Source organism: Pelodiscus sinensis, chromosome 23 (assembly GCF_049634645.1).
Source record: "Pelodiscus sinensis isolate JC-2024 chromosome 23, ASM4963464v1, whole genome shotgun sequence".
In the NCBI taxonomy this organism is placed as follows: Eukaryota; Metazoa; Chordata; order Testudines; family Trionychidae; genus Pelodiscus; species Pelodiscus sinensis.
This window is the reverse complement of record NC_134733.1, coordinates 23,578,899-23,594,090: the sequence shown is the minus strand read 5'-3', so window position 1 is coordinate 23,594,090 and position 15,192 is coordinate 23,578,899. Positions and strand designations below refer to the sequence as shown.

The 15,192-nt window shown below is 45.2% G+C and overlaps 1 protein-coding gene across 6 annotated transcripts in view; it reads left to right on the top strand.

Annotated features, from left to right (window-relative positions):
• Positions 1–15,192, top strand: part of NPHP4 (nephrocystin 4) — a 128,191-nt gene that overhangs the window by 5,442 nt on the left and 107,557 nt on the right. For all 6 annotated transcript variants that reach the window (XM_075906451.1, XM_075906450.1, XM_075906448.1 and 3 more), the window contains 2 exons: positions 76–266; positions 5,450–5,602. In XM_075906451.1, coding sequence (XP_075762566.1) covers positions 96–266; positions 5,450–5,602 — 324 coding nt within the window. In that variant the 5' untranslated portion in view covers positions 76–95. The remainder of the gene's footprint in view (positions 1–75; positions 267–5,449; positions 5,603–15,192) is intronic.

Here is a 15,192-nt window from a genome sequence, read left to right as displayed (position 1 = left end):
TGGGGTGTTCTCGTGCCGGTTTTAAGATGACAGGTTCCGAGCATGCGTTTTTCTGAAATGAGTTTTATTTTCTAGCTGAACATTTGCCGTAGCAGATGCCTAAAGGAAGAGGTGACCTTCTAAGCAGCAAGATGAGTGAATGGCAAAGGATTTTTGTGCAAAACCTGGCTGTTCCTCCGCACTGCCAAAGGAGGCGACACCCCCCGAGGGAATCAATAGCATTTCAGTGTGTCCTGAAGTATGTTGAGGGAAATGTAATGAAGCAGGTAAAGGAATATGCTGTTGCCTTCTGGAAGTGTTGCTCCCATAACGTTCTCTTGCTGACATTCTCTGCTTGGATTAGAGTCCTCTAATTTTTACATTTTCATAATAACTATTGAGGTGGAGGCTGGACCCAAGAAGTTTGTGGAAGGACCTTCCCTCTTATCTTGTACAGAATGGCACAATTCTCCTGGTGCATTCTGGGGGCATTTTCACCTTTTCCTGGTCATTAGCTATTGGCCATTCTTGGAGGCATCTGATCAAGTAAATCCTCCATTGTCAGCAATGCAAAGTCTTGTGGAAATTAATGTAATTTTTTGGGGTGGGGGTGGGGGAAGGGAAGACTTTTAATGGGAAAGAATAGCTCCTCTCTGGCCAACAGTTTAGGATCCGTGGAGCAATACTACTGATTGCAAACACTTACACTCATACCATGATTAGGTACATGGATCTCCCTGTGCGTTCCCCTTTGTTGCCGCTAGGCTTTGAAGACATAATCTAATCTATACTAATTGAAAAACGCAGCTTCAAGAGAAACAGAGGCTAGGTCTGAACTGCAAAGATAAATCGGAAAAAGAAACACAATTTGCAGTTTGCAAATTGCATATCTTTTTCCGTTTAATGTCGAAAGAGGCTTTTCCAAAATTTGGTGCTTCTACGCGGCGCCAAATTTCAGAAAAAAGTCCTCTTTTGACACATCCCTTCTTCCTTGTGAAAGGAGCTTTACAGGGATGGTGAAAGAGCGCATCTGCTTTTTCGAAAATTTTTCCGAAAAAATGGACACGCTCCTTGGATGCGGCATTGCTTTTCTGGGATACCAAAGATATCCAGGCAAAGTGCTGTAGTCTAGACATAGCCCGAGTGTTAACATGAGCTATAGGGTGGCTATGGCTGACTTAACTCAGAAGGGTAGTTCTTACCTGGGTGAGATCAGGAACTTTGAAGTCTGTGGAACTTTCACCTGAGCAGGGGATGGAATCGTAGAATCACAGAACACTAGAACTGGAAGGGACCTCGCGAGTCATTGAGTCCAGTCCCCTGCCCTCACGGCAGGATGAAGCACCGTCTAGAATCACTTACAGGTGTCTGCCCAACCTGCTCTCAAATATCTCCAGTGATGGAGATTCCACAACCTCCCTGGGCAATTTATTCCAGTGTTTAACCACCCTGACAGGCAGGAAGTTTTTCCTAATGCTCAATCTAAACCTCCCTTGCTGCAATTTAAGCCCAATGTAGGACTACACATCAAAGTGAATGACCTCACAGGTTCCTTTTCTTTATTTACCTTGTGAGAAAAGATGCTGAGACATGCATTTGATCAGTGGGTGATAGTTTAGAAAAGGGTGGGCAATAATTTTTGCAGGGGGGCCATCTAGGCACTGCGTGCCCTTGGCAGAGGGAGGAGATTTTTCTCATCCCCCACCCCCAGGCCAATTGGAGCCTGGAGGCAGAGGAGTGCACAAAGTCATTCGCTGTTCAAAATGACCTGTGGTCCCTCTAGGCCCTTGGCGGGGAGAGGGAGCCACCAGCTGCTTTGACTTCGTGCACTCCTTGGTCCCCGGGTCTCGATTGGCTAGGGGGCGGGGGAGCAGCAGGGCAGGCCAGGGACTGGATCAAGCGGCTTGATGGGCTGGATGCAGCCCGTGGGCCGTATCTTGCCAATCCCTGGTTTAGGAAGTCAAACGGTTAAAAGATTCAAGAGTCGGCATTTATAAGTACTAAGCATCACAACAGACGATGTTTTCCCTCCTGTTCATGAACGGCTTGGATTTGGTTCAGACTCGGCTTTCTCCAAGCCAAGAGAAAACACAGGCAGAGGTCAGGTTCTGAAGGGCAGAAAAACTAGTCAGAAAGATTTTCTTTGTTATTCTTCTCTGCTAATTTGAAGAGAATTTTGTTCTGCTAGCTGGAAAGTGCAGCGAGGTGGATCTGTAGTGATAGTGGACATTTGGAGCAGGTTTCCTGCTGTCCTTCCTTTTTGAGGGTTTGCAGTAGGGTTTTAGAGCTAGGCTGGTCCTTTTTTTGGGGTGGGGGTAGGTTTATATTTTAATCAACAAATGGAGTTGGAGATGTTGTACTGAGATTCTAACCATTCTATTAACACATTCATTGGGCTCAGGGATTGGGCCACTAAGTAATGTCATGCTTGCTAATATTTTTCCACTCTCCTGAAGCTGACAGCAATATTGGATGTCAAAGGAGACTGACACCTAAACATGCTTCATTTTAGCTAGGCTAAGAAGATGACCTACTTTGTATTTTATTGTTCAGATTTTTTGATGCATTCTTGGCTTCAGATGTGTACAGCTTGTTAGAGCTGTCCTAATTTCAGACCCCACCCACTGGATGAGACTTGCAAAACCAGCTAAGGGAAGCAGGCACTCTTCCCGTCACGTTCATGGGCTCTGTGTCCCTTGGCTTAGGGCTGAAATCCTCAGCCGAGTGAGCACTTCCTTATCTTTACGAGACGTGTCTCTAGACCAGCAGTTTCCAAACTCAGTTCTATTGGTTTCATTCCCCCCTCTTGAAAAACTGTTGTGAAGTGACTGGATGGGACATCAAACTGATGTACTGGACAACCAGTGGTATAGGTACCACAGTGTGGGAACGTCTGCTGTAGGTGTTAAATATTTTCACATTTACCTAACTCGGTCACTGTTTTTATATAGTTACACAATTACTCATTTCCAAATATACTTTTACATCCCTTTGATTTGAAAGAGGTTCTCCAGTGAAGGCCTTTTCAGCACTAGGGATGTATTTTTTTACCAGTTAATTGATTAAAGGCGGCAAGTTGGGGGGGATGCTCCCACCTGGCTAGATCAGCCCCCCTGCCTGCCAGTGAGCTGGAATGCCCCCCCCCCCGGCAGGAAGAGGCTGTTCCATCTTGGCCAGAGCAGCCCCTATCAGCGGTGGGACCCCTGTGGGGCTGGAGTAGCCCCCTGCACACAGCAGGCAGGGAGCTGCTGCAGCCCCAGCAGTTAACCTTAACAGGTAAGCCTCATCCATTAAGGGTGACGCTTCCCTGTTAACCATGAACCAGTTAAACCTTCACGCCCCTCTTCAGCCCCACAGCCACTGTGTCTTGGTAATGGGAAAATAATGCGTCCCTGTAGGAAGAATCTCTCCTTAGTTGAGAGGCATGTTACTGTTATTTCTTCATGATCAAAGACGGCAACATAATGAAGCGTTGAGCTCAGGACGCTCAGAAAAAGCCCCTTTAAGTAAAATTCATGGCCGCTGCAGCTGCAGTATGCACAGCTAGGGTGGGGTGCATGTCCCCCTGCTGGGGCAAGTCCAGGTTCATCTGCCCTTCAGCCCCCCCGCTCCACCTTCCGTAAAGGATGTCTGGGTGGTGGGAGGCTCAGGGCTTGTGCAGTCCTGGACGGGGGTGGGCGTGCCCCCAGCCATCCCCTTTCACCTGCCTGGTGGGTCTGTCTCTTTCTGTATGGGTTAGCAATCCCATTCCAGGCACATCCCATTGTCCTGGCACAACCAAACCCTGCCCTTGCTTCAAATAGGATCAGAGGAAGCTGCACACTGAATTTGGTGGCCATAGCTCTGACTGTTTAGGAGGAGTTCTTGAACATACTGACAGACAGACCGACAAAGGCTCTGAAATATACAGTAGATGACAATAACATGACAGTCTTTGCAGGAAGGAAATGCAGAAGAGACAGAAACGTGGCTGAATGTCTTTAAACGCGTTTGCTTCAGTGAAGTGTCTTCGGTAAATGTTTTACAGAATTTGCCCACTAGTCACATATATTAAACCAAGTTGCTGTTTAAAAGTCATATGAATAAAGGTTTGCTTGCCAGTCCTGGGATTTCTCACTGCTGGGGAAAGTCACTTTCTGTGGCAGGATGACCTCAGCATCTGAATTCGCAGCTAGCTTTTCCTTTCAGCACACACATATTGCAGGGTGAGAATTCCTGGCCTAGAAAATCTCTGCTTGTCTGAACATAGGGAAAGTCGCTGACTTTACGGGTTATATGGTCTGAGCTGCAGCTGTCAGAAGAAAATGTCTCTGTGTCTTTTCTCCTTTTCGATTACACTCAGTGGGTGTGTCTATACTGCACCATAACTCAAAATAAAATACCCAAGTTGAGCTATGCAAACTGCGTATCTTATTTCGATGCTATTTCGAAATAGCTTATTTTGTCATTTGGCTCTCTCTACGCGGCGCCAAATTTCGAAATAAAGCGCTATTCCAAAACATCCCTTACTCCTCGTAGAATGAGGTTTACAGGGATGTCAGAATAGCTAGCCTGAAATAACGGGCTTGCTGTGAAGACGCAGGATAGCTGTTTCGGGGTACTCCTGTATCCCAAAATAACATTGCAGTGTAGACGTAGCCAGAGTGAGCTACTAACTATTGCTAAGGGAACGTCTACACTAGCCCCCTAAATCGATCTGAAATAACTGCCCGTGTCTACATGCAGCAGTGAAATGGGATTCCGATTTAAAGCCCCTATATCGAATTGGCTGGTAAATCTCATTGCAGGAGGAATACCAGCTAATTCCAGTTAGGGCTTTAAATTGGAATCCCGTTTCACTGCCGCATGTAGACGTGGGCAGTTACTTCAGGCTAGTCAATTTCTAAAATGGCGACCGGCTGGGAACATGCAAATCAAGCGCGGGATATTTAAATCCTAGGCTTGATTTGCAATTTCAGTCGCCCTCATTAGCCTCCCTAGATCAATCTAGGGGGCTAGTGTGGATGTACCCTTAGAATAGGGATGGTGAATTGCAAGCCTGGGGCCCAGGTGCGGCCCTTGGCTTGCCTGGATCTGGCTCCCGAGGCTCAGGGGCCCCACCCCATCATTGGGGAGCCTGTGCTGGTACTCCAGTCCCCCCACTTCCTCCTTCCGTGGGGCTGGAGCACCCAAAATCTACTAGGCTGGGCCCCACTAGGCTCTGGTGTGTGAGGGGGATGTGGGGAGGGTCTTTCTCTCTCGGTTGGGGCCACAGTGGGGTTTTTTCCCGCTTCTCACTTACGTGTGGCCCAACTGATTTTCCTGTGGGTCAGCGGCCCCCAACCCAGAAAAGGTTCCGCACCCCTGGCTTAGAAGCATTTCTATAAGCCCAGAGTTCTTACCCTCCCTGAGGTTTGCCGACACAGCTCAGTGCTGCTGCGATCCGGGCCTCTTAAAGCTCCCCCTGAGCGTGTTTATTCTTGTATTCCAGCGTGTGCTTGAAGGCTTGTCGGAGGTTGAGTTCCAGCTCCGCCTGACCCTCTTTGACATCACGTACCGTCTTTTCTTTGGGAGAACATGGAAGAGCAGCACAAGGCCGCTCAAAGCTGGGCCAGGACAGCCACCCAAAGTGGTGTTCAATGAGGTAGGAGAAGAGCAGAGCCCCCGGCTCACCTGAGAATGCCCCCCCCCCCCGATGGACGGTGCTATCTCCCTGGAGAAACAGAGGGTGTTTGGCTGTAGAGATGCAGAGTGCTCTAGTCACAATGCAAGCAAAGAGCGGCCATTCCCCATGGCTCCAGCAGTTGCTGTAAGTGGGGCCTGACTCTCAAGTGAGCCAAAGGGGGAGTAATGCTGACTACAGGAGTGGGATTTCCAAAGTGTGCTCGCGTGCTGGGCTGGGAATTGGCCGGTACGGCTCCTGTTGGCAGGTGCTCAATGTTCCGGAGTGTGCTTTAATGGAGGGCGGTAGCAGCACGATGCTAAACAGAAATCGCCCCTCCAGTGCACATCCCTCCATTGAAGAGGCAAACCCAACCTCGGCACAGTGCCCTCCACTTGCACAGAGAAGGTGCCTTTTGGGTTCACCTGGTGGAACCTATTGGAGATGTGCCTGCAGCGCCGCCAAGAGATCTGGCCTAGTTCCACTTATTGTAGGACTGCTTTTTGATTTTCAGACCATTCAGGATCTCCTGGTCATGCCAGGGAGGTCTCTTGCTAGACGGCCTGTCTTCCTATGCAGTGGGATAGTTTGCTTTTGCACACTTAATAAAGTCTCTTTGAGAAACTCCCAACTACCTTCAACTGTTTCTCTTCTTAGTCTTGCTTCCTATGGCTATGTCTACACTGCACAGTTATTTCAGAATAAGCTATTCCAGAATAGTTATTCCAAACTATCTTATTTCAAAATAGCACGTCTACGCTGCAGGGAAGCCTCAAAATGAGTCCGAGGCCGGCTTCCCTAATGTAGACGTGCTCTCTCGATTTAGAGCCCCAGGAGGAATCACTTAGAATGGCCCTGGGGGCTATTTCAAAATAGCAGCAGTGGAGCGACTACACGGGCCTTATTTCAAAATAGCTATTTCGGAGTAGGCGTTATTCTTCGTAGAATGAGCTTTCCGGAAGTCGGAATAAGCCATCCATTATTTTGAATTTATTTCAAAATTACAGAATTGCTGTGTACACGCGCACGTAGTTATTTTGGAATACCAGCCATTATTCCGAAATAACTTTGCTGTGTAGACACCCCTATGAGACCTTACAAGTTCCCTGGGTTTGCTAAAATCTCCCTTCTTGAAATCCATTGTCTTTAGTTTGCTGTTCTCTTTCCTACCATTCCTTAGAATTGTAAACTCTTGTCATTTCACTTTCAACCAAGCTGCCTGTCACTTGCACCTTCTTAACCAATTTCTTCCTATTTAGTAACATCAAATCTAGAACAGCCTCCCCCCAGTAGCTTTCTCCACCTTCTGAAATAAAACATTGTCTGCAATGCAGTCCAAGAACTTGTTGGATAATCTGTGCCCTGCTGTGTTAGTTTCCCAACAGATGTCTAGAGAGTTGAAATCCCCCATCACCACCAAGTCCTGCGCTTTGGATGATTTTGTTAGGAGACAGAGTTGTTGAGAGTCTCTGGGTAAACTTAAAGAGGTAAAAACAGAAGGCTGATGTCATGGTAGAAGTCTATTACAGGCAGAAGAGGTGGATGAAGCTTTTTTGAATAACTAAGTCCATCTCCACCTCAGTCCAGGGTACGCCTAGACTACATCTCTCTTTTGAAAGAGTGATGTAAATTAGACATATTGAAATTGCAAACAAAGCCGGGATTTGAATTTCCTGTGCTTCATTTGTATAATCGCGTCATGGCGGTTTTTTTGAAAAACGCTATTTTGAAAGTGAAACCGTGGTCTAGACACGGTTCTTTTAAAAAGAAAAGCCTTTTTTGAAAGATCCTGTACTCCTCAAAAAATGAGGTTTACAGGATCCTTCGAAAAAGGCTTTTCTTTTAGAAAGAACCATGTTTAGACCACGGTTTCACTTTCAAAATAGCGGTTTTTTTTAAATGCCATGACGCGATTATGCAAATGAAGCGCAGGAGATTCAAATCCCGGCTTCATTTGCAATTTTGCTATGTCTAATTTACATCCCTCTTTCAAAAGAGGGATGTAGTTTAGACATAGCCCAAGTGGAGACATTTTTAATATATAAAGCAACACCTCCTCCTTTTTTTCCCTGCCTATCCTTCCTGAGCAAGCTGTACCCTTCACTACCAATATTCCAGTCATGCGTATTATCCCATCAAGTCTGTGCGATGCGAACTATGTCACAGTTGTGTTTAGTTATTAGCATTTCAGGTTCTTCCTGCTTATTCCCCATACTTCTCACATTCATATAACAGGCAACATACTGATTTGGTTTTGCCTCCCCTCCCCCCCATTCTGTCTCATTAATTCTTTATGCCTGCTATTACATCCCAAGACTCCTCCTACTCCCCCCCCCCCCAATTTCTGACTATCCAGAATTGCCATAGCTGGATGCTTTTTAGTATTAGCAATGGTCAAGTGAACAGTGACACAGTACGTTTAATAAATCATGGAGATAAAAACCTGACATAGAAGTGATGGAAAGAATTCAGAGATGGACACCAGGCCCATCCCACATGATAGATAAAATGCCATGTGTACTAATGGGCCTGCATAAATAATGAGTAATAATGATGAGTTTTTATGTCCCTGAATGTTAGACAGTAAAAGAGGTTTTTTTCCATCATAAATCATGTAGCCATCTCCTGTGAGCGTAACCTCAAACTGCTCTGCCTTGTACCATCAATCGGACGGATGTTCTTTAGACTGTAAGGGAAGAGTTCAGCTCCTGGTCACTTCAGAACATCCACCCTGTATGTTTTCACAGATACTGTAATAAACTGTGAATCGCCGGCTTCATTTCTGTGCACCCTCAGCTTTCTCAGCCTATGCTGTAGCCACTGCCAGCCTCACGCAGCTCCGCCCTCCCTGGCTTTACTTAAAACTGGATGTAAAAGCCTCTGACCTGGGTGGCTTCCAGGTGGAAGTGGAGTGTTTGCAAATCTTTAGCCAATGCACCTTCCATTGTCCTTTCTTTAAGAGTCTGTAGCTTTGCCAGGCATGATTGTACACGCCTCCTGTTCCTAAGAACACAAGAATGGCCATAATGGGTCAGACCAGTGGGCCATCTAGCCCTATGTCCCAACAGTGGCCAGTGCCCGATGCTTCAGAGGGAGTGAGCAGAACAGGGCAAGCTAGTGAGAGATCCATTCCCTGTCGTCCACTCCCAGCCTTTGGCACCCAGAGCATAGGGCTGCACCCCTGAGCGTCCTGGGTAATAGCCATTGATGGATCTATCCTCCAGGAATGCATCTATTTTTTTAATCCAGTCATTCTTTTGGCCTTCACAACATCCCCTGGCAAGGAGTTCCTCAGGTTGACTGTGCATTGGGTGAAGAAATACTTGCTTTTGTTTGTTTTGAGCTTGCTGCCCATTCATTGAATTGGGTGACCCCTAGTTCTTGTTTTGAGTGAAGAGGTAAATAACATTTCCTTATTCACTTTCTCCACATCCTTTAGGATTTTACAGACCTTTAGGCTACGTCTAGACGACATGCCTCTGATGACAGAGGCATGTAGATGAGGCTACCAGGCATAGGAAAATGAAGCGGCGATTTAAATAATCGCCGCTTCATTTAAATTTACATGGCTGCCGCGCTGAGCCGACAAACAGCTGATCAGCTGTTTGTCGGCTCAGCGCTGTAGTCTGGACGCGCAGGTGTCGACATCAAAGGCATTTGTTGACCACCCAGGTAAACCTCATCCCAGGAGGCATACCTGGGTGGTAGACAAATACCTTTGACGTCGACACCTGCGCGTCCAGACTACAGCGCTGAGCCGACAAACAGCTGATCAGCTGTTTGTCGGCTCAGCGCGGCAGCCATGTAAATTTAAATGAAACGGCGATTATTTAAATCACCACTTCATTTTCCTATGCCTGGTAGCCTCATCTACATGCCTCTGTCGCCAGAGGCATGTAGTCTAGACGTAGCCTTATTGTATCCCCCCAGTCATCTCTTGTCTAAGATAAAAAGTCCCAGTCTTTTCAATCTCCCCTCTCTTGAAAGCTGTTCCAAACATCTAATAATTTCTGTTGCCCTTCACTGCACCTTTTCACAGAACATAAGAACGTAAGAATGGCCAGACTGGGTCAGACCAAAGGTCCAGCTAGGCCAGTGTCCTATCTTCTGACAGTGGCCAGTGCCTGGTGCCCCAGGGCACGTCTACAATGCAGGGCAAAACTCCAATTAAGCTATGCAACTTGAGCTAAGTCTATTGTGTAGCTGAAGTCAAAATAGCTTAATGTGGCTTTTGGCCCTGTGAACACAGGAGCAAGTCGAAGGAAGAGTGTTCTTCTTTCCACTTCCCTTACTCCTCATGAAATGAGGCTTACGGGAGTTGGAGTAAGAAGTCCTCCAGCTCAACATTATTTCAAAACAACGGCTTGCTGTGTAGATGCGCTCTTTGAAATAACGTCAATTATTCCGAAGTAACGCTGCTGTGGACATGTACCCCCAAAGGGAATGAACAGAACAGGGAATCATCAAGTGATCTCCTCCCCATTCCCAGCTTCTGACAAACAGAAGTTAGGGACACTATTCCTGCATACATATTGTAATATGGGGGAATCTTTTTTTTAGATGGGGTAACTCGCACTGTGTGAGTATTCAAGAGGTGGGCAGACCATGGATTTATTAGTGACATTATGATATTTTCTTCCTTGTTATCTGTCCTTTTTCTGATGGTGCCTAACGTTCTGCTAGTTTTCTTGACTGCTGCTACAAATGGAAGTTTTCAGAAAATTATCCATAATGACGCCAACGTCTCTTTCTTGAGCAGTAGCAGCCAATTTAGAAACCATCATTTTGTGTGTACAGTTGGGATTATTTTTCCATTGTGGATTATTCTGCACATATCTACACTGAATTTCATCTGACATTTTGTTGCCCAGTCAGCTGGTTTTGTGCGATCCCTTTGTAACTCTTCACAGTCAACTTTGGACTTAACTATCCTGATTAATTTTGTGTTGTCTGCCAATTTTGTCATCTCGCTGTTTACCACTTTCCCTGGATCATTTATGACTATGTTGAGGAGTACAAGTCATTGGGAGACCTTGGTATTTACTTCTCCCTAATGTGAAAATTGACCATTTATTTCTATTCTTTGTCTCCTGTCTTTTAACCAGTTACTGAACCACAAGAGGCCCTTGTCTCTTACCTGTGACAGCTTACTTTGCTTATGAGCTTTTGGTGTGGGACCTTGTCGGAGTACAGTGTGTCCCCTAGATCCCCTTGTCCACATGCTTGTTGATGTCTACAATGCATTCTAATGGATTGGTGAGGCAGGATTTCCTTTTACAAAACCGTGTTGGCTCTTGCCCAATAAATTTGGTTTTTCTACATGTCAGATAATCCTGTTCTTTACTATTGTTTCAATCTATTTGACTGGCACTAAAGTTCGGCATAGCAGCCTGTCCTTGCCAAGATCACCTCTGGAGCCTTTTTTTTTTTATAAAGGGCATTTCATTAGCTGTCTTCTAGTCATGTAGCACAGAGGTTATTGAAGCTCTAGGTTCCATACCGCCATTACTGGTTCTGCAAGTTCATATCTGAGTTCCTTCAGAACGCTTGGGTGATACCGTCTGGTCCTGGTGCCATGTGGCTGTTTAGTTCCTTAATTTGTTCTAGGACCTTCCCTACTGATGCCTCAATCTAGGACTGTTCCTGAGATCTGTCACCTAAAAAGAAAAGGGTTGGGTGTGGAGAACGCCCCCACATCTTCTGCAGTGAAGACTGATTCAAAGAATTCATTTAGCTTTCCTGCAAATGTCTGGTCCTCCTTGAGTGCTCCTTTAGCATCTTAGTTATCCAGTGGCCCCACTGACTGTGTGGCAGACTTCCTCTATCTCAGGGGCGGGCAATGAAATGGCAGCGGTTCACTAGGGTTTGCCCTGGATAGGCCACCGTTGCCATATTTACCTTCACCTCCGCAGGAACGGGTGATCGCAGCTCCCATTGGCTGGGAACAGTGATCTGAGGCCAATGGGAGCTGCAGTCTCCCAAAATATGGTGATGTGGAGGGCCCAACAGGGGCAAACCATGGCAGACCAGATCCGGCTCACAGGCCGGTATTTGCCCAGCCCGTTCTATCTGATATACAGAGAGTGCTGTTGTTATTAGCTAGTTGTCCGTCGGGTTCTGCGCTGGCCTGCCTGAGGATACTTCTACCCTTGACTTGCCAGAGTTTATGCTCCTTTCTGGGGCTCTCACTAGGATCTGACTCCCAGTTTTTAAAGGATGCTTTTTTGCCTGCAACTGCCTGTTTTACTCTGACGTTTTAGCCATGGTACCATTATTTTGCTTTTTTTTTAAATTTGGGATATGCATTTAGTTCAAGCTGCTATTATTGTGTTTTTAAATAGTCTCCTTGCAGTTTGCAGGCATTTCATCCTTGTGACTATTCCTTTTAATTTTCGTTCACCTGGGTTCTCATTTTTGTGCAGTTCCCCTTTCTGAAGTTAAATGCTACTGTGATGGGTTTTTTGGCGCTTTCCTCCCTACAAGGATGATGCATTTAATTACATTATGGTTACATTTACTGAATGGTTAAGCTATATTCACCTCTTGGACCAGATCCTATGCTCTACTTAGCACTACATGAAGAATTGCCTTCTTGTGATTTCTAGCACAAGTTGCTCCAAGGAGCAGTCATTTAATGTAGCTAGCAGTTCTATCTCTGCGTCCACTCCTGAAGTGATATGTATCCTGTCAATATGACTGGTCTCTATGTCCAATGGCAGGGCTTCTTTGTTCTTCAGTCCCACCTACTTCTAATAATTTTTCTTTCCCTAGTCTGGATTTTTTTTTAGATGAGACAATCAGGTTGAACTTTATCCGTTTGCACAGCTAATCCTAGAAGCTGCACATGACGCTTTTTGCATAGATCAGAGAACTTCTCCATATGACGACAAGGTTCTTAATCAAAACCCCCCTTTACATAAACAAGGCATTTTTTAACAAGCGTAAGCTATTTTCTGCCCAAGAGAGATGATATCCAGCCTCAGTCGAGGCAAAAGCGCTTCCATCCTCCGTGAGGTTATGGACCTAACGAATGCTTTCCTGGAACAGTACAGTTCAGAGCAGCAGATGGGCTGTTTTTGTGGAGACATTAACCAAAGTAGCTTCAAAGTAAGAGTGTTAATTAGATATATAACACCGTGACTTTTTGATTTACATATTTTAATCATGTGACTATATTGTATTTTCTGTTATTCCCAGAGCAAGAAACAATCACATTTCATAATATCCTAGAAGGGTAGGGCACAGAGATACAGAATGGATGCAGATGACTTGGGTCAAGTTCTTTGTAAATCACAGTGGGAAGAACATTAGACAATATACAGGGAACTCCTTCCCTTGATTTTAGATGGGATGTAATCAGTCTTCTAGATTTCTAATTTTGAGGGCTCAGCTGTGCCTATTTAGTATCCAATCCAATTCTGCTGCCACCAAGTGTTTATTGGGCTGGGCATTTGCTTTTCAGAGGACTGATTCCACACAGCTCTAGTTGCAAAAGCAGGGACACTCGGTACTTCGGAACACCAGGCCCTAATTGTCTGCAGGATCCGGTGTTTTCTATTACGCCTATTTTCCCTGTTCCGTGCAGCTGTTCATTTTTCACCTGTTGGCTGCCTTTTGTTCTCCTCCTAAGTGCACGCCATCACTCTTATCTTTTTATACATGGAGAACAATAACAATGCTTACAAATGAAGTACTGGATATGGCTCTGATTTGACTCAGATGCCTCATTAGGATACAGTTGTGTCTCTATTATGTCAAATCAATTTGAATGTCAATGCAAAAACCAGGCTTTTTGTTAATCCGGATATTGGGTAATGGGCATAATTAATGATTAGCGGGACAAGGTGGGCGAGGTAAGCTCTTTTAGTGGAACAACGTCAGAAGTTGGTCCAATAAAAGAGATTTCCTCACCCACTTTTTCTCTCTATATTCTGGGACCAACAGGACTACAACAGCCTGGCATCGCGAATGTTTTTTGTCTTGTGCTATGTTAGAGTTCAGACAGCAGAGGGCAGCGGTACTCTAAGAATGAAAAATGAACTAGCAAGTAAATTAACAACATCCTTCAAGCATAGCACTTTCCTCTCATTACCTTGACATTTGTAATTTATAAAACCAAGGTTTTTTTTTTTTACAAATTTAATCAACTCAAGAGAATTTTCCCCACTTATATATTAGATAAAAACTTGGAAAATTCCTTAAGGCAGACATTTAGAGACACGACTGGCATAACAACTTGAGTGACTCGGTGTAGTTGTTGTGTTTGTACAAACAGGAAAGGCTGCCTGTTCTGGACACTCGTCTGAGATGAAATGCGGAGTCTTTTCTCCTGATGAGGCTAATTATGTTTGTTTTCCAGTTTTAATGGTAAATATTGCCCAGAGTACAATTTCACATAAATTAAAGACTCTAATTTCCTTTATTTAAAAGATTATCTCAGCAGCATTAGATTTAGTTGTGTTATTGGCACATGCATTACTTCCCTGTCTGCTTGAATAATTCATCAACTTAATGTCTTGATTTTTTAAAAAAAAGTAAAACTGTACCAGTAAAGTAAAGTAAACATAATGCAACACAGTAGAGATAAACACCAGCATTTCACTAGCCTTAGCAGATACTAAAAATGTATAACTCTTTGTATCTAAAGGCTATAAACTAAGTTTACAAAGTTGCATTTATAAATTCTAGATTTATGTGTGTGTGTGTGTGTGCGCACTTTATACAATTCATTTACTAAGTGCAAAATAATAATTTTGATGCCACTTATCCTTGTGAAATCCAGCACACAAATTTTAGGACCTTTCTTATATTAAACATCTTCCCAAAACGTTAAGTAAATGATATTGCACATCCAATATGCTTTACAGTGGGTATTTACAATGCACAGATAATACATGAGCTCTTAACCTTTTTAGGAGTAACCTACACTAACGCACAGTCGAAAATACTACGATCAGTGCCATGTGGCCTAATTTACATTGAGGCCCACACCTTATATTTCCAAATTACCTGACCTGCCAGTGCTTGATTCCACAATTCTTGTTTTGCATCTGCACCTCATCCATTTAGTTAATGTTGCATTTAATTTCCCTGGCTTTTCAGCAGGGAAAAAGGACAAGTCTGGCCTAGGGCTGTTCTGTGTCCTGTCCGTGGTTTACCTGCTTTCATGTGCATCTGGATTTGGGGAAGAAGGCGAGGAAGTCACTGAGGGTGACTCTGAAGCTGCGGGCCTGGGGGGTAGCGGGGCTGTCAAGGGCGATAAGAAAGGCAGGAAAGGAGCGGGCTTTGGAGGAAAGCTGGAGCAGATCCTCACTGAGTAAACTGCAGTGACACCGGTAGGGCTCTGGCAGTTTGCACCATGCGAGGATCTGCCCCCGGGCGTTCCGATTGACGGAACAGGGTGATTTCATCCCGGGGGTAATTCTAGTGGCTGCAGTGGGTGAAATTTCCGGGTGAAATTGTTATGGACAGGGGCGGATATACGGCAGGGCGAATGGGGCGGCCGCCCCGGGCCCCGCGCTTCAGAAAGCCCCGCGCATGCGCCGTGGCAAAGGGGGGCCCCGCGGAATTAT